Below are 22,999 nucleotides of genomic sequence, written 5' to 3'. Positions count from 1 at the left end.
TCTGGCTTTTTGTGTGATCTGGGGATTGAACTCAGGTCCCGCCCAGCGAGTGGTCTACCCACAAAGCAATTTCTCCAGCCCTCCATATTTCTTCAACTGGCAAAGATTTTGAAAAGTAATTCCCTTGCTGTTACCACGCAGATGCACCTGACTTTACAGTCAGGTCACAACATCGGCGTTCTGAAATCCCTGTTCTGTATGCTCTGGTCACAAAGACCTGCTCACAGCGTCTTCCGTTTGTTATTTTGTGTTGGGATTTGTTCATAGCTATCCTCTGCTGCATACAACCCACGGTGCTTGGGTTGGACATTCCTGGGACCTCAACAGCAATGCTGCCCTATCATATATGTTGTTCCTTTACCTGTCATTGTATCTCATGCTTATTCCATGTTAGATGTACCAAGGGAGTTTTTCCACAGTGGACTTTGACAAATCAGAGCCATATTTGGTCTGTGTTCTTCTTGGTTATGTCTTGTAAAGATATTTTTTATGTATGAGCACTCTGCATGTATGTCTGCATGCCAGAAGAGGGCATCAGATCCTGTTCTAGATGGCTGTGAGCCACCAAGTGGTTGCTAGGAATTGAACTCAGGACCTTTGGAAGAGCAGCCAGTGATCTCAATCTCTGAGCTATCTCTACAGCTCTTGTCAAGATATTTAGATGCTGGTTCTTGTAACATATCTCCTCTGGTCTCCAAGGTCCTTGTTTTGTGGGGGAGACTGGGAAAATGTGTGCATTTCGAGCTCTTCCATGTGTGCTCTCTGCCGCACTTGGCTGACAGACATTATGAAGGGAAACAACTGAGCCGGAATGAGGCACACACCAAGCGTTGACCTCACCACACTTACGGTGCAGAGAGCCACGGGAGCTGTTGGGAGGCAGACTGGTGGGGGTGGGAACTGAGCAAGCCTGGTCTCTTTGGGGGTGGTGAGAGAAGCCATCAAATGTCACTATAAAAGCCAGATTTCAGGCGTGGCTCTGTGACATGGTAATGGTCTTTTAAAGCATCTTTGTAGTATTTGAGCATTTTCGTGAATCCGGGTTCACTGTTATTTGACAAATGCACATTTGTCATTTTCAAGAATTCTGAAATGAGATGTTTAAATCTGTGACTAACGGTTTAATAGTTTAAGTTCTTCTGTTAGTACCCGTGCAGGGATACACATCTGTGTGTGCATCCATAGCACAGCAAGCACAGTATCCGTGCAGGGATACACATCTGTGTGTGCATCCATAGCATAGCAAGCACAGTATTTCAAATTACTTGTCACCTTGAAGTTATATCCAGGGAGGACTCTAGGACAGAGAAGGAGCAAGCACCCAGCGACTGTCTGAAGGGTTCTGAATAGGATTCCTGTAAGTGTCCCAAGTTCTTGTCCCCAGACAGAGTTCATTTTGCTAAGGGCTTTGCTGGTTGGTATTCAACCTCCCTCCCTGGTGCTTGGGTAGAATGACCAGGGTTGCCTGTCCATACCAAGCTGAGTTCCTGGAGCTCTGGGTCAAACAGGCTGACTGGGCTGGATGCCTCTGGGCTCGGCTGGGTGCTGCTGAGTGGCCTTGGGCTCTGTGTTAGTCCCTGCAGAGTGTCACGAGTGTCACAGAAGGAAGTGTGAAGATGGTGCCCAGCTCATGTCTCCTGCTTACTGAGTACCATGTAAGCATGTGCCCCAGGAGAAAGATGTCAGGGCTTTGTGACCCAGGGCTCTGTAGCCTCCCACTGGGCCTGGCCAAGGCCTAGAGGAAGACATAGGGGCTGCTTTCAGAAGGATGCTTTATTATCAAGGCACCTTGATAAACTCTGTAGCGTTACAGAAACATTTACACATTTGGTTGGCTTAAAATGATAGGAAAAGTTTGAGTTGCTTCTTTGTACACTTGCCCAATTCATTTTCAAGAATTTGAAATGAGGTGTTTAAACCTGTGACGAAACTTGATTTTAAGGATGACAGGACAGATGATTTTGAGGAAAAATGACCTCAAATTACACAACTCCTACAGTCCTTTTGTTTAGTTGATAGCCAGTGTTGATCCGCAGATGTAAGCACAGGAGCAGAGTGGTTCTAGGGTGAGATACTGAAATGATGCTCGCAGAGGGGCACAGCCCTCTCTGTCTCCGGCTTGGCACCTCCACTGCAGTTTCTTCTTCTTTCCTCTCCCTATCTTTGCGGCAGTGCCTCTCTCAGCATCCCAGGCGACTCTGCTACTGACTGTGTAGTTTTGGTTGTCGTGACCTCACCGCAGACCTCTTGCTAAGCCTCCCACACGCTGGGACTGCAGGCATGCCACACTGCCACCCGTGCACAGCCATTTTCTTACTATGCTTTTAGATACTTCCTGTTAGTGTCTGGTTTGTCTCCTTGCTCCTCCAAGCAGCCCCTACGGCCTTGTGATCGGTGATTAGAACATGCAATTGTGTATCTCTTTGTGCTGTGAGGTTTCCAATCTCATCTTCCTGAGGAGTGGAAAGCCCTTTGTACGTGCCCTATCTCCCTTTCCCGCTCACTGGCTGAGGGAGGAGGCCTCGCACTCCAGTGAATGCTCAGCCCTTGGCTCCCGTCCACATTACCCCGTAGATGGTGAATCCTCCCCACGCTCAGACTTCTTATCGTTGTCTGCCTCTGGGTCCCCTGTGTGCACCTGGCATCCTGGGCCCTCCAAGAGGCTTTGTCCTCATTAACCATTAACCTTTCTTGCAGGGAAATGATTTTGCCATTACCAGAAATTCCCTGCTGAGCCTTCGGGCAAATGCTCCTGCTGGTAACCACACAGACAGAAGGAAGATTTGTGCCTCGTGATTTCAAATATTCACATGTGTTCTGATATTCCACGGATCTTCCTCCCTTTATCAAGCTTATTATTATTACTACTACTATTATTATTTTATTATTGTTATGTGCGTGCGTGCGTGTGTGTGTGTGTGTGTGTGTGTGAGGTCAACCTCGGTTATCTTCCTCAATCCTTCTCCACCTTGCTTTCCTGAGGCAAGGTCTCTCACTGGAACCCGGAACTCCTCCGTTCTGCCAGACTGACCTACTAGCAGCCCCAGGGAGCCTCCTATCTGTAATTAAGTGTGTGCTCCCAGGCCCGGCTTTTATGTGTGGTTTCTGGGGATTGAACTCATGCCCTTGGGCTTGTGTGGCAAGCACATTACCAACTGAGCCATGCCCCTAGCCCAGCTTTTCCAGTTTTAAAAATCTCCTTAATAGGATGCATAGTTTGACTGCTTTCTCACCAATCCTGCTCCCCCACAACCCCTTACAAATTCTTTGTGTTGTTTATGCAGTCATTGTAGGGGATGAACACTTTTGATAGGGACTTAGAAATCAAAGTGTTCACTTGCTCAGTTTATGCAGAAAGATGCAGAAGGGATTGCTGACCCCAGTTAACAGCAGCCAGCGGGGCCAACGCCAGCACCACTGAAAACAGGGACTGCGGAAGAAGGGTGGGTGCTTTGCTGAACTGGAAACCACTCTCTGCCCTCAGACATTCTGTGGTCAATCTTTAGTGCGGACTCGCTTTAGAACTGCTTCTCAGCTGAGTGGGTTGCCCTTGTCTGTGGCCCCTGCACTCAGGAAGCACAGCAGGAGAACCAGAAGTTTGAGGCCAGACAAGGCTACATGAGGCCCTATCATTAAAAAAAAAAAAAAAAAAAAAAAATTTTTTTTTTTTCAAAATTGCACAGCATTTCTTTTTCCTTTTTCCTTTCCAGTGATAAACAGCAGTCTATACCTGGCACGCGCCAGTGAGGCGATACTGACCCATTTGTACATCAGAGCCAGCTGGCATGTGGTCGGGCAAGCAGTTGAAAGGCCTGGGAGTCAGGCCAAGTCACGTCTGTAGCTGTGTGTATGTGAACTGTGTAGTGAAACGAGTCCAGATCAGAGCACTCAGAACTGAATTCTGGTCCTCTTGGTGGAGCTGGGTAGCCCGAGGGCTCTTGCTTGGAAGGATGCGTTTCTCTGTCATGTGGACTCTCTCTCCTTTGTTTTTATCCTGTTTGGAGGACAGCGGTTTTCTGGGCTCCTCTTTTCTTTCTGATATTTGTAGGTTGGCTTAAATGACCCCTGAGTCCACCTAGAAAAAGTCCAAAGCTCAGAGATGTGAGCTGTGTGGTCTCTGGCAGGCTGTGGCGCCCACATTGTGTCTTAGTTGAATGAGTCCCTTTGAGGGTTTGCTGTTTAAACTCTTGTGTGTCACATAAAACCAGGAGTGTTTGCCCCTATCTCAAGGCCCTGGAAGGTCACAGCCCTAGCAAGAATCCTCTGCAGTTCCTACTGGAGCTTGGTACGAGGCTCTGCTAAGATGGAAGTGTCCGAATTGCAACTGTCGGCCTGCATGCACTAATGTCTGTGTGCTGCCGGGTGTTGTAGCAGCAAGAGCTGCGTAGATGCAACCTCTCAAAATGTTTCTCTCCATAAAGAAAGAACACATTAGAGAAATGGGGAGATGGTTTAAAGCTTTGCAGGATTCTCCATTTTCCCCTAAAGGATTATGAGCTCTAGTTGTATGTAACATGTAACCACGAGGATTAGTCTTTAATACAGGGGTTCTCAGTCTGTGGGTCACAACCCCTCAGGATCGAAAGACCCTTTCACAGAGATATACTAAGGCAATCAGAAAATGCAGATATGTATATTATAATTCATAGCAAAATTACAGTTGTGAAGTAGAAACAGTAATTTATGGCTGGCGTCAGCACAGCATAAGGAACGGTATTAAAGAGCTGCAGCGTTGGGAAGGCTGAGAACCACCGCTTTAACTTATTGGGTTGTAACTGCAGGTTGTATTTTGAAGTGGGTCATTCACAGATCTAAGGATGTAGCTCAGTTGGTAGGAGGTTTGCCTGGCATTTGCAGAGCCCTGGGTTCCATGCCAGTACTTCATAAACCTGCTCCTGGTCGCTTGTGCTCGCATTCACGGCACTCAGGAGGTGGAGACAAGACCCTAGTAGTGGCGCACGCCTTTAATCCCAGCACTCAGGAGATAGAAGCAGGTGGATCTCTGTGTGTTTGATGCCAGCCTGGCCTACAAAAGGAGTTCCAGGACAGCCAGGACTGTTACACAAGGAAACCTTGTCTTGTGGGGGAGAGGTGGAGGCAGGAGGATTAGAAATTACAGGTTCTTCATGGCAACTTCGGGAGCTTAAAGCCAGCTTGAGCTACTGAGACTGGTTCTCGAAACGTAAATAAGTTACGTCATTCACAGCGTTCTTTGTTGATGAGTGTTGATGTAAGATTTATGTGTTAGTTCAGTGGTTCTCAGCCTTCCTAAGCCTGCAACCCTTTAATACAGTTCCTTATGTTGTGCTGACCCCCAGTCATAAAATTATCTTGTTACTTCGTAGCTGTAATTTTGTTACCGTTATGAATCGCAGTGTAAATATCTGATATACACGGAAGCTGATGTGCAACCCTGTGGAGGTCTCAACTCACAGGTTGAGAACAGTGATGTTAGGCCCCCATAAAGGCTAGAGGTGAGGATATAGCCATGATGAACTCAGGTGTGAAGGGGAGCAAGGCCTTTCCCTGTTGGGGACTCACAGAAGAGAGGGTGCCTGCATTGGGTACTGGTTCTCCTAGGTTGATCATAGCCTGGGTAGCCGGCAGCTCAGGTGAGCTTGGGTGCAGTGAGCTTGCCGAGAAGGGCTCCGGCTCCGGGAGCAGTGCAGGAAGCCCATGTTGATCTCCTTTGGGACCCGACTTTGCAGGAGCTGCGGTCCCGGGAGGAGGAGCTGAGTCGAGCCGCCCTGCAGCAGAAATCCCAGGAGCTGGAGCTCAGACGCCGGGAGCAGCAGCTTGCAGAGCGCGAGATAGACGTGCTGGAGCGGGAGCTGAACGTCCTCATCTTCCAGCTGAACCAGGAGGCCCCACACGTGAAGAAGAGAAAGGGGAGGTTCAGGAGAGGCCGGCTGAGGCTCAAAGATGGCCACCGCATCAGCCTGCCTTCAGGTTTGTGCTGTCAGGACTGGGGAAAGCCTAGGAGGTTAAAATGTGAATGAATGATTTTATGAATGAATGAGTGAATGTGCAGATGCTTGCCGACCATGGTGCTGACACGCTGCTCTAGGGAGTTTCGTGGCTGACATCCGAAACAGATGGGCGCTCTTGTTGCACCTGAAGTTTGGGCTCTCATCACAGAGTGCTAGTGATGGACAGACGGGGTGGTGGTTAGTACCGACTGCCAATGTGACAGCCTCTATCCTCGCCTAAGTGACAAGACCCAGGGCACATCTGCAGAAGAATTTCTCTATTAACTGAAAGACACACCCTAATTGAGGGTGACTCTGTTGTGTGTCCCGGGGTCCCAGACTGAGTAAAAGGGAAAAGGGAACTGAAAACTCAGAATTCACATCCCCTCTTCTGTCACAAACGCTGTGTCCTGGGTGTGCTGCCATCATTAATGTTGATTTCCTAGACTTGGGGCAGGGAAACGTCAACAGGATTCAGATGGAACCAATCCAGCGTTAGGAGAAAGTGTGAGCTCTTTGCAGCTGACCCCACTCTTCAATGACAGGAAGTTGGAACAGCACCCCTTGTTTCTGTGGGCAGCCATTGCTCAGCTGATAACGAGTTTATTCAATTATTAATATAATTGGCTATCTTTATGCCAGATCCACAGAAAGTCCTAGATTTGGAATTTTCCTTTCTAAAAATAAAGAGGACATTTCAGCAACACATTCATTTGCTTGCCTGAGCCTCATAAAAGATTTCAGTCAAAGAGCGTTTGGACTTCTTCAATCACGAAGGATTTAGAATGCAGCAGCCACTTCTGACCACAGGATGGCGCCAAATGCCGTAATTCTGGCACAGAATTGGGAAAGGCCAGAGTTTGGAGTCTCCCCCTTTCTCTCTGTGTGTGTGTGCCCGCAAGCACGTGTGTGTGTGTGTGTGTGTGTGTGTGTGCGCGCGCGCGCGTGTATGTGTCTGTCTGGGTTCTAGATTGAGCCAACTTGGATGCTTGTTCTACCACTTTCTAGCCCTGTTCCCCAGGCCTACAGCATCAGCAGAAATGAAATTACAGAGCTTGAAGTTTCTGTAGTAAAACGTCCTGACAGAGACAGCGTTAAGACTCACATTGCCGTCCGTCATTGCAGGGAACCCAAGGCAGGAACTAGAAACCACTGGCCATATCCGCAGTCAAGAACAGAGAGAAATGAATGCACGCCTCCTTGAGCCTAACAGAATAATGTGTTATTACCTGTTGACTTGAGTCTTTGAGACGTGGCACAGGGCCATGCTGAGAAACGGGTTCAGACATTAGCCAGTCTGTTCAAGGAAGATGCTGTCTGATGATACTGTGTTGTGACAGTGCAGAGGACAGCGAGGGAAATTACGTAATTCCTGAAAAGCTGCTTCTCTCTCAGATTTCCAGCACAAGATCACAGTGCAGGCCTCCCCAACCCTGGACAAGCGCCGGAGCTCAGACAGCCGGCTCTGCAGCCCACCCAGCAGCCCCCTGATGCTGCCCCGCCTCCGAGCTATCCAGCGTGAGTGTTTGCTTCTCTCTGCATCAGTGTGATCCCTGCCACGTGGTCACACTGAAGGGTGTGCTCTGACAGTGGCTGTGAGCGAGCGAGAGGTAGATGGAAATAGGTGGCGGTGGAGATATAAAAGTTGACCTTGGGGCCGAGTGCAGGGGCGCATTCCTGTAATCCTTGCGTTTGGGAGGTAGAAGGAAAAAACCCAGGATAGCCTCAGCTATCTAATGAGTGCAAGGCCAGCCTGGGCAACAGGAAACCCTGACTGAAGGAAAGGAAAGCATGAAACAAAATAACAAACACAAAGAAGTTGATCTTGGCTTTTAGGCCAGCTTGCTCGCGCTCAACCATAAACATGCTATGGTGTCAGTGCAGTGAGGTCAGAGTGCTAGGACCCCAGGTCCTCTCAAAGACACTGGCCCATCAAAGGCATCCCTGTCTTCTGCTGAAGTGGCTGGCATGATGCTTAGACACACGGGGACCCAGCTCTAACCCCAGAAAAGCAACATAGTAAAGAACTTGAGCATTCCTCAAGCACTTACAATGTAAAGAAGATACATTTGTTTCCATGTTTATAGAAGTCCTATTTCTAGAAGGCAAATGGCCAGGATGAAAGTTAGATGTCTGTCTTTACAGACTTCACCTCCATGTACATACATGGCTAACCTCACAGGTCCTAAAAATTTTTATTTTACATTTATTATAGACCAGGCAGGCCTTGAACTCACAGAGATCCACCTGCCTCTGCCTCCTTGTGTGCTGAGATTAAAGGTGTGCGCCACAATGCACAAAGTCACACGGTTTTAAAGAGTAATGTATGATTTGTAGTTAAAAAAGAAATCTCTGTGTGTGTGTACAGTGTGTGTATGTGTGTTTACAGTGTGTGTACAATGTGTGTCTGTGTACAATGTGTGTCTGTGCATGTGTTTGAGTGTCTGTACACATGTGTCACGGAGAGTGTGTGCAGACGGGAGGCCAGCCTCCGCTGTGTGTCCTCATCTATTGCCCTCTTTGACACAGGTTCCCACACTAGCTGGTGACCTTCTGGGGTTCCCCCTTCTCTAAACTTTCTGCTCATTGTCTTTTCCTAGTCTTCTTGCTGCTATTTTCTTTTTTCACAAACACAAAGAGTAGTTTTCCAAGGTGGACGAACGAGCTGTTCTCACTGCTCTGCCAGGCACCTGGCTGGATTCTTGGACACTTTAGGTAAGTCGTATGTGACAGTGGGTTGTCCACGCAGTGACTTCGGATGAGAGCCATAAAACCTGGGGACGGAACGCAGTCTTCCGACAAGAAGACTTCGAAGATGCGAAAAGTAATTTCAAGAAAAAAGGATGCACGTGGGGACCGAGCTCCATTCAAGTGAAAGAAAGACCAGAGGGCCGAGACCGGTATGTGTGTGTGTGTGTAGAGGGGCGCGTGGCACACACTGGGGTAGTAGCGCTGTTGTGCATGGCAGTGCTAATAGACCTGCCTCTTGAGAAGTGATTAGATTTGCAGAGACATCTGGATAGTAACTTAGTGCTCCATGGTGTGTTGAACTGACTGTATGCAATGATTGTTAGTTCAGTAAATAATCTGCCATCTTTATGTATTATTTCATGATGGGGGGATGGAGAGATTTCTCAGTCCTCCAGATGACTCGAGTTCGATTCCCAGAACCAACTTGATGTCTCACAACCAGCCCTAACTCCAGTTCTAGGGGATCCATCACCCTTCTGACCACTGTGGGAACCAGACGTGTATATGGCTTGCATGCATATGTTTGGGCAAAATATTCAAACATATAAACAAACAAATAAATCTAAAATATTTTTTAAAGATTATATTTGTACTTTGTTAAGTCTTCAAAATTCAAAAGCACAAAGGTACTCTCTTTGCAGCTCTGAAAAGATAGCTTTTGGGCTAGAGGCTCCGTGGTAAAGTACTATCTAGCAAGCCTGAGGACCCGAGCTCAGCTCCAGCACACATGTAAGCCGCAGGCATGGCAGCTGCCTGTAATCTTAGGCCCACAAGAGGAAGAGACTGCAGATCTCTTGCTGTGCTAGCCAGAATGGGCGAGAGACCCTGCCTCAATATGATAAAGAGAGCAACCGAGGAAGACTTGCAACATCCACTTCTGCCCTTCAGATGCAGGTGCACACAGGTGCAGTAGTACACACGCAAACACACACAAGCAACTATGTGTATGTGTGTGTGCACGCACATACACACATCACACGTACATACCAAAAAAGAGATTGCATTTGAGGGCCCTGCACTTCTACTATGTGAACACAAATGTCTTTCTCTTGTAGGGTCAGGCCTCTGTCAGATGGCAACAGTCCTTGGTCGTCTCTTTTAATAAAAAGTCAGAAAACCACACCATTGGCTTCATTGTTTGTGGACCAGCCAGGTAACTGTGTCTCAGGAAGCAGGGTGTGTTGGGGTGTTAGCTCTGGGAGGGGGGGATTCTCTGGATCACCTCATGTGGCCCTTAAGGCCATTGGAGGGGTGACAGCAGGTCCTTTAGAGCTTGACTTGAGTCCAGAGGTTGTTTTGTGTCCAGACTTCATGGCGCTAAGAAAATGAGCTCCACATGTTCAGGAAGATGAAGATCATGGTTTCTTATCTTACAGAAAACCAGTGTCCCACTTAGCCATATGGCCCAGGTGAGTTTAGCATAGTCTAGTTGGCCTGACTAAGGGTGAGCTGGGGCTGTATTCAGTAGATTGAGTTCAAGAGGTAAAACCACTGACAACCTTCAAGGGTAATTGATACTGAAAAGAACTGGTCTTTTATATCCACATGTTTACGTGTTTCATACCATGAGAAAATCTAGAGATGTGTGCCTTGAGTGTGTGCTGGGTGCTGTGCCCACCCCCATGCTCCCTCCCCCTGAGGGATCCTTTTAATAAGCAAGAGTTCTTCCACCGAAAGAGCTCTGCATGCTTTGGTTTAGTGTGGTGTATGTGTGTGTGTGTGTGCGCGCGCACGCGTGCACGTGTGCATTTATATCTTACACTTCTGTCGTATATCGCGATTCTTCTGTTTATATCTTGATGCTTTGTGGATTCTGGTGTGTTTGTACACATTTAAATGGTGGTGTTTGCTATGCAATAGTTCCGTAATGTTTACATTTGTACCTTTGTTTAGGATCTTGTGAAGAACTGAAACTTGCCCCTGATGGATTAGAACATAGAAAACCAAAGCAATTGAAGTTCCCTGGCCAGGCCTATGTTGGTCTACCTCTTTGCAAAGACAGCCAGAGAGAGCACCCAGTAGAGGCTGAGAGTCGGGAGGAGGGACCCTCCAAAGGCTCCTCAGTGAACCACGTGGGTGCACCCCTGCTGAGGAAGAAAACAGAATCTGCTCTGTGTGAGTGTGGGGGGCTGCTGGCATCACTGGCTTTGGGAGTGGATGTCAGGAAACTACACGGAGCCCAGGCCCTCAAAAAAACACTACCCAAAGAGGAAAAGAAGCAAGAGGGCACCCTTCCATGGGTCTCCAAGTGCCAAGCAAGTACCAGACAACAGACTGCAGGCAGGACACCCAGTGATGACCCCTCTCTCCTGCTGCCAAGTGCCTCAAACCTTTCCTCAAAGACTCTCTCCACAAAGTGCTTGCTGCAGGCTGATGAGGAGGCGCTATCTTTGGGGAGCACTCAGATCTCTTGTGGTTCCATGATGCTCACTCCAGATCCCTGTTCTACCACCCCAGAAAGCAGCTGTGAACTCATCCCTGAACCAGGACTTAAGAATGATTGTGGAGTGTTGAGAAGCATGTCACCTGCCCTTCTGGAGCAGACAGGGGAAAAGCTGCCACCCTGTGCCACTGCAGGAGATAAGGGATGCCATCATGCATGGAAAGGATGCAAAGAAACTCCTCTCCAACCTCAGAGTAGGTGGCAGTAGTTGGGCAACCGGGTAGATGGCGTTATAGTGGGGAGAGGAGTGTTTTCCTTTTTCTAATGATTTCAATTAATGATATTATTCAAATGGATCTTGAGTGTTATTCTTCATTGTTATAACTTTAATATCACTGGAATTTAGATTCTGGGAAGAGGCTTGATTGGGACCTAGCAACTTCAGATTATCAGGTGATGTCAGTACAGAGCATGTGATGAATGATAGACCAAACTCTGGGGGCAGAGCTGGGGCCTTAGGTCCAAATTCCAGCAAGTAGACAGTGGAAGAGCTGACCACGGTCCCAAACCACAGCCATCTAACCCTAGCCCTAAACCACTCACCCCAACTCTAAACACTTGATCGTAGCCTTCAACACTAATCCTAAATACTAACCTCTAATTTTAAACATTAATCCTAACCCTAGCCACTAAACCCGAACTCCAAACCCTCATCCTAACCCTCTAACCCAAATGCTAACCATGACTATCTCCAGGCCTTCCTGAGACACTCCTTGGTCACATGCTGTGGTTGTGCTGGGACCGAGGTCCTTGTCACCTCTGCGTGATTGGTGGCTGGTGTGAACAAAGCTGCAGCAGGAGCAGCATAAAGAGCCCCCTTTCCCACTGTGCCGAAGGCGCGGGCAGGGGTGGGTCTTCCTTAGGCCTCTCCTCTGGGCTTGCTAACCCCCTCCCTGTGTCCTGTGTTCTTCTGGGTGTGTGGGGATCTTATTAGGGCCCACAGTCAGACTACACTGGGGCCTGTCTCTGTGAACTTATTTTGGCTTAGCCACCTGTGAGGACCCCATATCTGGGGCTGGGGAGATGGCTCTGTGAGTAAAATGTTTGCTCTGCATGGAACAGACCCTGAATTCAACCCCCAGAAGCCACATCAAAAGCCTGGGCGTGGTGTGCAGACCTGTAATCCCAGGGAGAGGCAGGCAGATGCCTGGGCTTTGCTGGCCAACCAGGCTAGCCAAGTCAGCAAATCCCAGGTCGGTGAGAGACCGTCTCTGAAAATATGTGGGCATGTCTGGAATTGACTTTGTGTGTGTATGGTGTATGCATGTGCACACGCATATGTGTGAGCATATGTGTGCATGAGTGCATGGCACACACACAGGTCATGGTGATGTCGCAGTTAACTGTGTAGAGGTTTGTGTTCAGGTTCACCGTCTGTGGCCTTGGGTACATCACTATAACATGTTTGTCTACTAATAACCTGACGTCACCTCTCCTGTGGTCAGGAGCATGGTAGAGATAAGTGTATAGGCACTACTGTGATTGGTTACATTAATGCCATACAGGTATTCTCTGAGACTAGGCCTGTGGAGAGCTATATGATCTGGGCATGGTGGCTCATGCCTGACGTCCTAGCAGGGGGAGAATGGGTGAAATGGCCGGAGGAATGTTACAAAGTGAAATACTCCTTCTGTTCTAATGGCATGTTTTCACTAAGAAAAGCACACCCCAGTGGCTGTGTAATTGCGGTGTTGAAACTCTAGCAACCCCACCATCGAGCAGAATAGCTTCATCTTTCCCTTCACCCGTGACTTCAGGGTCGGTCTTCTCACTGCACATTGTCTGTCCTTCTTCTCCCACAGGTGCCCCTGGAGATTCGGGACTACCACACTCTGCCTCGCCTGGTCCTCAGAGCGAGCTGGCAAGCCAGGGCTCTCCTGGGCAACCCCAAGGTGTTCTGGGCAATGGTCAGGCATGTCCTCCCCCGCCACAAAATCCACATACTGCTTCCCTGAGGACAACATCCCCGCCTGCCTGGGCCAGTGGCATGGAGCATGCGGTGCCAGGTCTTGTCTGTCTCCTCAGTGCCCAGGAGAGGAGCAGGTGCAAGGTACCATCCTTGCTGGATGCCAATGTGGAGGGCCAGAGCAGGGACTGTGCCGTGCCCTTGTGTAGAGTGAAGAGCGTGACATGCCCACCACCCATCTATGCCCTGGAGAAAGACTTTCTGACCTAGTGCCTTTGCCCTCCCAGGGTTCCCCGTTTGAGGTGGACACAGAGAGGCACTGGGTGCTGTGTGTCACACTTGTGGCCCATGGTGCTAGTGCTGGATTCCGACTCCGCGGTGCACCAGTGGTTGCTGTTGGCTGTCCACTGGATGTCAGTTACCTGGTGCCTTGAAATACACAGAGGTTCAGTCAGCTGAGGCGAGGTCACTGTGGCCAGCTTCTGTGCTTCATTCTCACCCACGTCCTGCCCACGGCACAAGGCTGTACTACAGTGACCAACCCTCTTCGCTTCTTTCCTTCGTCCTTTTCCTCATTTTCTTCTCCTTTTGGGTTTTTGTTTGCCACTGTCGATTTCTTTGTTTTGCACAACAAAAAGCCAGAAATAGCTGTTTCATGTCTTGTCAATAAAAATGTGATGTTAAAAAGTAAAGTTATTTATTTATAGAGGGGAAAAATGGTTCTCCATTGATTGAAGTTAATTCGGAGTCCTATGTAAACTACCCAGAGAAAATAGTAGCCTTGTGATGTGGAATACACCCAGTTGACTCCTGAATTACACAGGACATCCTCATCCAGGTTTTACTGAAGGGAACATAAAAGTTTTCCCGAGGCTTTGAGAGATGGCTCAACAGTTAAGCATGCATAGAGCTCTTTTGGAGGACCCAAATTCAGTCCCAAGTGCCCATGTCAGGTGGCTCACAACTGCCTGTGACTTCAGTTCCAGGGCATCCAGAGCGTCCTGGCTTCCACAGGCACCTGCATGCACATGCACATACCAACACACACACACACACACACACACACACACACACCAATTAAAAGTCAAAATACTTTTTAAAAGTTTTTTTTGAATATAACTATATTGCTACTTTTGTGTCATGTGACCAAATACCTTAGAATGACATAAAGTGAGGAATTATTTATCTTGCTCATGGTTTCAGAGGGATCAGTGCAACTTTGAGGAGGACCTGGTCAGATGGCTCACATCATAGTGGACAGGAAGCAGAGAAAGGGGGATAAAGGAAGAGACCAGGGCAAGATACAGCCAAAGACACACCCTCACTGAACATCTTTCCCCTGTTTCTATAACTTCCCAAATAGCACCGCTGTCGGGGGACCAGATGTGAGCCCACGGAGGACGGTTCACATTCAGACCTTAGCAGTAATTGTCGGGGGACCAGATGTGAGCCCACGGAGGACGGTTCACATTCAGACCTCAGCAGTAATTGTCGGGGGACCAGATGTGAGCCCACGGAGGACGGTTCACATTCAGACCTCAGCAGTAATTGCCACGCATCATTTGAGATCAGGCTCTAATATTTGGCCGTCATCACATTTTTTGTGCCCTGCACAAGACTGCTCTGTAGGTTTCGCTGCAGAAATGTCTCGTTTTTCATTAGGAGCCAGAGGTGGGAAATTTCTTCACGCTGTAGTAGTCTTTAAAAAAATAAATGATCCATGGCTAGCTGTGTTTGAAGAACCTATGTGCTATGGACATACGTGTCGTGCAATTTTATTTTTCTCCAAGCCTGCAGTTTCCCCAACACTGCCAGCACAGGAGATGGCAGGACTGGGGGTTTCTGCCCTGAGCCATTTCACATTTCATTTAGCTCTGAGTGAACTGGGGGGGGGGGGGGGACTGGGGGGGAGTAAACAGGCATGGCGGAAAGACACCGGCGACTTCTGGAAGCACTTATAAAATGTGTCTTTGGATGGAGACAGCTTCACGTTCTTTATGGGTCACTTTCAATTTCACGGACAGAGTGCTGCATGTTCAGACTGGGTGACTCTTCAGGAGCTTGGTGCGTTTGTCTGGGTCCTGTGACTACTATAATCCTCTTCTGTCACCAGAAACTTGCAAGGCAGAGAGTAAATATTTAAAATGTGACACTCGGTAGGAAATGAAATTACCAAATAACCCTTGGTGCTTTACTTAAAGTTCTATCTTGGTTTCTCAAATAATGGCAGACGTCGGAAGGGAATGAAATCAGATTCACGGCATCTGAGGCACCTACAGGTTTGTAAGCAGGTGACCTGCGGGGAGGGTCGCATTGCCGGCTGGCTCTCCGCGGAAGGTTTCAGGTGCTTGGGGCAGAATCTCAGGCTTTCACCAGACAGGCTGTGTTGCTCCGTAGTCTGCTTCTCCTCGGTTGTTAGTAAAAGGTAATAGGGGTGTGGTTCGCACAACGCTTGCCACATTGGATAAGCCGGTTGGCTGCTTCCTTTCAACCAATCATTTGAAGCGAAGCTAAAAGTAAAAGAAATGCCCCAACTACCCAGTGCGTGGAAGGAAAATATAGAAATGGTGTGCTTACCTTCGCTCCTGTCGCAGCATTCCATGGAGTGTGTGCGTGATGGAGGTGATGGAACTGGACGTGCTAGACACGTTTGTCTATCCATTAGGTTCCTCTCACTCAGGGTTCCAGCCTCTTCCTTTGGCTCAACTCTGATGAACTTAGAAATGAAGCCATGCTAAAAACAGCAATTTCAGTGTAAGAAGCCAATCTGACCCTCGATTGCCTTCACTGAGATCCCTGCACACTTCTGGTTGTCCTTGCACGCTACACACTTAGCAGAACCTGGCTGTTCATTTTCTATAGACCTCGGCGAACTGGAAGATCACTCAATCTGGCTCCTGTTAACCCATATTGAGCTTTCCCCTCCCACTGCAGAAAGTAACAGCTGGGGCCTGATACGCCATATTCAGAAGCCTGTGGCTGACAGAAATGTTCACATGTGTTGTCTATTTTTTAATAAACCTTTTATAGCTTGTCTGCTGGCGTCGTGGCTTTGATCTACTCCTAAGTGGTTGCGGTGGTTTGCTTTATATTCAGCGAGGAAGCCATGAAGGAGATGAATGTTTTCTGTGTAAATGTGGAGACCTGAGTTCCACCCCCAAACCCCTCCCAAAACAGCAAGTCATGGTGGTCACTTGTGGTCCCACAGGGAGGGGAGCGAGGCCAGTCCCTGGGGCTCCCTGGCCAGCTAGTCTAGCAAGCTCCAGGCCAATGAGAGACCATTGTCAAAAAACAAGGCGGGTAGTTCCTGAGGTTTGACACTCAAAGTTCACTTCTGGTTTCCATGTGTGCGCACACACACACACGCCTGTACACACACACCTTTGTGCACACGTGTGTGACACATGTACTCAAATTTAAAAAGAGTAGCAAACTACACGTGCAGTGCCTCCTTCAGGTATGGCCATCTTGATTCTGATGCTCCGTCGCCATCAACAACTTCTGAATCAGTCTTGGCCAGTTAGTCTTTTGTTAATGTGACGTAACCTCAAGTCTCCTGGGGAGAGGAGGCTCGATTCAAAGGAAGGAGATGCCGCCATCATATTTCCTGTAAGCAAGCTTGTGACGCATTTTCTAGATTAATGATTGATGTGAGAAAACCCAGCCCACTGTAGCCAGGTGGTCCTGGGTGTTACAAGAAAGACTGAGCAAGCCCCGGAGACCCAGTAAGCAGCGCCCCTCTGTGGCCTCTGCTTCAGTTCCTGCCTCCAGGTTCCTGCCTCGACTTCCCGCCATGTCAGTCTGTGACTAGGATGTGACTCAAACAGACTCTTCTCTCCCAAATTGCTTTTGGCCATGGTGTTTTAGCACAGTAACTAATCCGCTTCTGAGTGGGGGCACACTCACTTTTGAGTGGGGGCACACTCACTTCCGAGGGGGCCACACTTCTGAGTGGGGGCACACTCACTTTTGTTTTCACCAGGCCCCAAGTTGCTTAGATAAAATGCCAGCTTTACACCCTCCCTAAGGCCCTCTACCCATCTTCTCAGTAAAAAACAACCAGGAGTGTGAGCCAGAGGCCTCCATACTGGGAAAACAGCATCATAGAGACATCAGTATGGCTGAGGATTGTTTCAGAACTACCTATAGGTCAATAAATGGATTCTTTCCACTTTACTGATAAAGGAGCCAAGACTTAGGGAGAGACGTCAATTGGTGCCTTCAGTCCAGCCTGCATTTCAACCTCCAGCGGGTACTTCGGAACCATGGGCAGGGGGAGTCTTCTGATCATTAGCTGGTCTTTAGTATATGCTACTGCTAATAAGTGTCAAATGCCAATTCAAAGAAAGCAATATGAACCCTGCTTGGAGCCTGGAGGTCTCCGAATGCTGCCCTGAGAATCTGGCAGTGGGTTTGACTTTAATTTGGAGTATGCATTTTTTAGAGAGGGCTGTCCATAGAGAGGAGGCCAACAGGATAGACATCTAAGTAGAGACGTTTCTAGGAAATTGGCTCGTGGCATAGCAGAGATGGCCAAGTCTGAGTTCTGCAGGGCAGGCTGCAGACCTAAGGAAGAAGAATGGAGGATACAGTTCATGTTGAAAGGCCTTTTGAGGTTAAGGGTCAAGGAAAGGTCCAAGGTAGGAGGTCCAAGGTCAAGGAGAGGTCCAAGGTCAAGGGGAGGTCCAAGGTAGGAGGTCCAAGGTCAAGGAGGGGTCCAAGGTCAAGGCAAGGGTAGTTTGCATCATTAGCAGCTTCTCTTGTTGATTTGCAGGTAGCTCTCTCTCTCTCTCTCTCTCTCTCTCTCTCTCTCTGTGTGTGTGTGTGTGTGTGTGTGTATTTGTAGGTTCACAAACATGTATGCACACACGTGTGGAGGTCAGAGTTCAATTTTAGGTCATTCTCAGTCTCTATCTTAGTTTTTGAGTCAGAGTCTCTCTCACGGAACCTGGGATTCTCTCTGAGTCAGTTAGCTTGGTTGGCCAGAGAGCCCCAGAGATCCCCTCTCTGCTTTCTTAGCACTGAGTGCACACACAAGCACTGCTGTGCCCAGCTTTGTGTGATGTGGGGGCTGAGAACTGAACTCAGGCCCTCATGTCTACATTGTAGGCGTTGTTGACTGAGCCGTCTCACTAGATGGGTTTCTTCCTTCTGGGTCCCAACATGGTTGTTATTCTGTGTGTGTCCATGTCATAATCACATCTTACAAAAGCACCCTTAAAGCTGGACTAGTTCCACCTCTGCGGTCTCTGTTTGCCTCTGTGGAGATGCATAGCCAGCCACGGACACTTGCTGAAGTGCTGGGGGCAAGCTCAGCACATGGAGCCACAAACCCAGCCAATAACGGTGCCCTGTTGGCAGCATGAGGGCTATGTGAACAGCAGAAGGAAAGCCCAGACAATGGCACCAGCTCTTCCAGCAAGGGGGAGGAGAACAGGAGAGAGCTCAAACAGATACTGCAGGTGGCGCAAGGGGAAAGGATGGCCCTGGCTGCCCTGGCCAGACTCAGCCACCCTTCCTCAATACTCCAAGTATAGAGACAGATCAGTGAAAATCAGGGAAGGGGATTAGTCACTGCAGCCACATTGAGAAGCGGAGCAAATAAAGACAAGGTACAGTGATCCCCAAGCCCATCTTCAGGGCACTGATGAGACACTCCCAGGTTTTAATACAGGGCAAGAGATGTGCATAGCTAAGGAGGCCTGGTCAAGGTGCTGTTTTACTTAACATTGGTCCACCAATGTCTGGGCTCCAGAATCTCCTGCAAAGTGGTATGACAGTTAATAGGACCGTGTGAAAGCCCTTTTGGGGTGACACACTTCTCCACTCTAGTTGGTGCCTCCCTGGCTTGAAATACCTGGGGGGGGGGCTTCAATTTCTTGGGGGTCTGTAGTTTCCATAGTCAGAGAGCTAAAAGGGGGTTCTACCTGACCCTCAAATGCCAAGGACCAGTGCCAACCCCAGGATAGGGAACTGTGACCCTGCCCCCCAATCCCTGTTCCCCTTTTACCTTCTTCTGAAACATAAAGAAACTGTATTATGGCACCTTCTCTAAATTTCCCTGACCCTAACACCAGAGGGTATGGCTGTTCAATACTTTATGTCACTGTGAACTGGAGCATCCCAAGGGAGGTGTTCTCACTTGTCTCACTGAGGGATGTAGTTCTTTAGAGGTAACAGAAGGTGTGGGGCCATTGTGGCTCAACTTGTGACAGAAGCATCTTGGAGGCACTGGGCATCATGGCAGTGGAGGGGAGCAGAGTCAGGATAAAAAGCCTCAAAACCCAGCCCCAGTGGCCTGCATGTGCCAGCTGTGTCCGTAAGTCTCCACTCCACTGTCTCCCAGAACAGCAGTAGTAGCTGGGAACCAAGCCTGTGGGCTTTACGCTTCCTGTCCACGAGGTGGCGCTAAATCCACGTGACAAAGGAGCAAAAGGACTTGTGTGGAGAACCAGGTGCAATCACTCTTAGAAGGCTGGAGGACAGCAGGACCTGGGAAGGTGTGTGTGTGGGGGGGGGGAGCAGGGACCGCAGCAGCACCTGTGCAGGCAGTTCAGCGCTCACAAGCGGAGCTCAGCTGAGTATCTGTAGCAGACAGATACCCGAGGAGGCTAAACTGTACGTGGGGTCAAGTCTCCACCTTTGTGCTCAGTGGAGGCAGAAGTAAACCAAAATGTCTCAAATAGAGCATGCTACCCCTCTGCAGACACTAGCTGAAAGTGCTCCCCTTCACATCAGGGTTCTCTAGCGGGATGAGTGTGTAGGGGTGACCCACAGGGAGAGGAAGAGGAAGGAGGGGTGTGTACGTTTATGTGGAGGTCCAAGGACCACCTCAGGGTTTGTTCTTCAGGGTTCATCCAGCTTGGTATTTGCGACAGGACTCCCATTGGCCTGGAACAAACCGAGCAGGGCTAGCCCAGCTGGCCAACAAACCCCAGAGCTGTCTCCACCTGTCTGGAATTACGAGAGCGTGCATCACCAGGCCTGGGTTTTTGAAATGTGGATTCTGAAGGATGAACACAGGTCCTTGTATTTCCAAGGCAAGCTCTTTACCAACTGAGCTGTGGTCTCAACCCTGAGATACACAGCTTTAAAGCTACACTTACTTCTTGTTGTATGGCTTAAATATACACATGACAAGAGGCTTACTGGACATGCCCCAAGCACCGGGTCAAGTAGGACTCCCCAAGGACTAGGCCTTTCCATCCCCTTCCCTCTCAGGAACACCTGTGGGCCTACAGCTCCGCTTTAAACCATTTCATCCCCAAATCGCCTCTTATCCTTGAAGACGTACTTTTTCTTTCTTGTTTCTTTTCCGTGTTGACAATTTATGGATATAACACGAAAACTGGAACAAATTAGGAGAACAAGGGAACTGCCTCTGCCCTCAGAGGAGCAATTTCACAAAACCTTCAGCCCATATCAGTTAGCACGAGAGCCTGGGTCTGGGAGCGCCAGGTGACTAACAAGAGAAGCCTGTGCGCCCTCACTTTCGCCCGTGTTGTCTAGTGGAGCCAGCTGCGGCAGGAAGACAAAGGAGATAAATGTTCACTTGCTGGGAGGGAAGATGCCACCTTCCTTTATGAGCAGCAACAGCAGAGACAGAGCTCACGCAGAAAGAAATGCACTCTGGGCTTGGCCTGTAGAGGGAGCTGCTACAGGTCCTCTGAGTCACATGCAGCCACATGTGGTCTAGGGTTCGACTGGGAAGTAGCCCAAGGTAGCAGCCATGTTCTCTACATTTGTTTAGACAGAGCATGCACGGATGTATATTTGTCCAAATGCATCGGATTTTACATTTGAGTGGGTGTGTTACTTGAGTGTAGACTGCATGCTGCTCAGTGCCCGGCAGCCAGGGCCACACCACCAGCAGCTGATTGAGCTGTTCTCTGTTGTTGATTGCGGCTGACACCGAGGGAAACTTCCAGTGCTGGGGATTGGTTACATCCTGTGGAGACATTGGCCAAAGGGTCCCGTGGAACCCCTCCCAGACATCACGGGATTACCGAGGCTATTGGTTGCTTTCTGCAGCCTGATGGTAAGACTCTAATGCTGAAGAGAGCATTTGCTTATGCCAATGAATATGGAAAGACACGCAGGTACCCAACTAGAAACTTCCCTTACTTACAAGCATTCAGGACATGAAGGTACTCTGTGTGTCACTAGAGGAGAAAGATAGCAACCGTTATCATCCAGCTACAAACCACACCAGCAAAATAGAGGCCTGTATGCAAGATATACCGGTGCAACAGTGAAACAAGTTTTATCACTTAATTGATTGGATTTAAGGCCCACTTCATGAAATAGAACCCATGCGTGGCATTGCTAATGTTGCCAAGAACCTGAGCCTACCCAGGCACGTGCATAGGGAAAACGTATTACTATTATATAGTAATATATATATTACTAACTATACTATTACTAAAGGAGCATAGCAATCAAATGACTCCCAATGACACATGCCTATACTCACAGATCAGTGCCTCACTCAACCCACATCAGAGAAGCCTCTTCTTGCTGTAGATGGGAATTAATATAAGGACCCATAACCGTACAGTGTGCAGAGAGGGAGAGACTTTGGAACACTCAGTCCTAAATAGATTATCTTCATCAAACCCCTTCCTCTAAGGTTCAGGGATTTATGTAGAAGAGACAGAAAGATTATAAAGGCTGGGGGTGGTTGGTGGCCCCAATAAAGCAATCTTCTGGACACAGCAGGGTGGGTGCACAGAAGAACTCACAGAGACTGTGGCAGTTTGCATGGGACCTATACAGGCTCAAGTCAGGTGGGGTCCTGGCACTGAGAGGGGGTCCCACCCCAACCGAGATTCTATTTGCAACTGATATCTGCAGACATGACACCCATAGCTTAGCTTTATTTATAGACTGCTTCTCTTTGCTGTAATTTCCGACTTTAGATGCCGAAATCTTAGATTTGTAAGTATCCTTTCCCCCTGCCACTCAGAAGCTATCACTTCTCCATGGTGATACCCAGCTGAAACTCAATCTATTTTTCAGCATGAGAAAACATGGTAAGGAAAAGTCTACTGGCGGTTTCATCTAATCACGCAGTGTACTGGGGACGAGTCCGGGGGAAAGAGATGCTACAATTAGCACCCAAAAGCTGTTTTGCATGGGCTTGCCCTGGCGGCTGATGTGTGCTGGGGTCTGGAAGCCGAGTTTTTAATAACAGGCTTATGGAAAAGAGATTCAATAAAAAACCTCTCTCCCTTTGTGCTCAGATGCAACTGCAGGCTGATTTCACGCTACACAGAGACCACAATGGCTCCTGTAACCCAAAAGGCAAAAGAAAGGACCTTCATTAGAGAAGAGGTTGTACCCAGGTTCCAGGGAAGCACGGCTGATTACATTAAGACAAAAACAAGGCCTGGAATGGAAGAAAGAGGAAGGGGAGGTCAGAGGGAGCACCAAGCCTTCAGTCTGTCAACTCCAAGGCTTTGAACAAAGGAGCGGGTGGCCTGGGCTTAACGAGGAGTGCCTGTGTGTGTGTGTGTGTGTGTCCACCGTCTTCATCTCGTAGGCACACGCGGTCCCCCTATAGGAGGTGCTGGGTGCTGTAGCCCACTTGCATTAGCTGGAGTTCTCTGGAGGAACATAATTGAGAGAATGAATATATATTACAAAGGATCTTTATTAGACTGGCTTACATGATACAAGCTGGGAAGTCTACTCACTGGAGAAGTTGTAAACCCAGTAGCTGCCTAGACCAGAAGCCCAGATGCCTCACCTCCTAAGTCCCAATCTGTCCTGAAGGCCTGGGGGATCCTAGAGAACCATGGTCTTCAGTCCGTGTGGGAAGACCAAAGGAGTTGCGTCCTGCTGTCAAGGAAGAGTGGCAGCAATGGCTGCAGGGTGGATGCACTTGGTAACAAGTCGCAAAGACAGGCAGGCTTCCCCTCAAACCTTTGT

At 48.7% G+C, this 22,999-nt stretch overlaps 1 protein-coding gene across 1 annotated transcript in view; it reads left to right on the top strand.

Moving 5' to 3' along the window:
- Window positions 1–13,705, top strand: part of Map3k21 (mitogen-activated protein kinase kinase kinase 21) — a 33,642-nt gene extending 19,937 nt beyond the window's left edge. Inside the window, exons 5-10 of the mRNA XM_057753960.1 lie at window positions 5,709–5,949; window positions 7,365–7,487; window positions 8,719–8,869; window positions 9,776–9,873; window positions 10,614–11,357; window positions 12,966–13,705. Coding sequence (XP_057609943.1) covers window positions 5,709–5,949; window positions 7,365–7,487; window positions 8,719–8,869; window positions 9,776–9,873; window positions 10,614–11,357; window positions 12,966–13,339 — 1,731 coding nt within the window. The 3' untranslated portion in view covers window positions 13,340–13,705. The remainder of the gene's footprint in view (window positions 1–5,708; window positions 5,950–7,364; window positions 7,488–8,718; window positions 8,870–9,775; window positions 9,874–10,613; window positions 11,358–12,965) is intronic.
- The last annotated feature ends 9,294 nt before the right edge of the window (window positions 13,706–22,999 follow it).

This window comes from Chionomys nivalis, chromosome 21 (assembly GCF_950005125.1).
Source record: "Chionomys nivalis chromosome 21, mChiNiv1.1, whole genome shotgun sequence".
Lineage (NCBI taxonomy): Eukaryota > Metazoa > Chordata > Mammalia > Rodentia > Cricetidae > Chionomys > Chionomys nivalis.
This window is presented reverse-complemented; position numbering and strand designations above follow the sequence as displayed.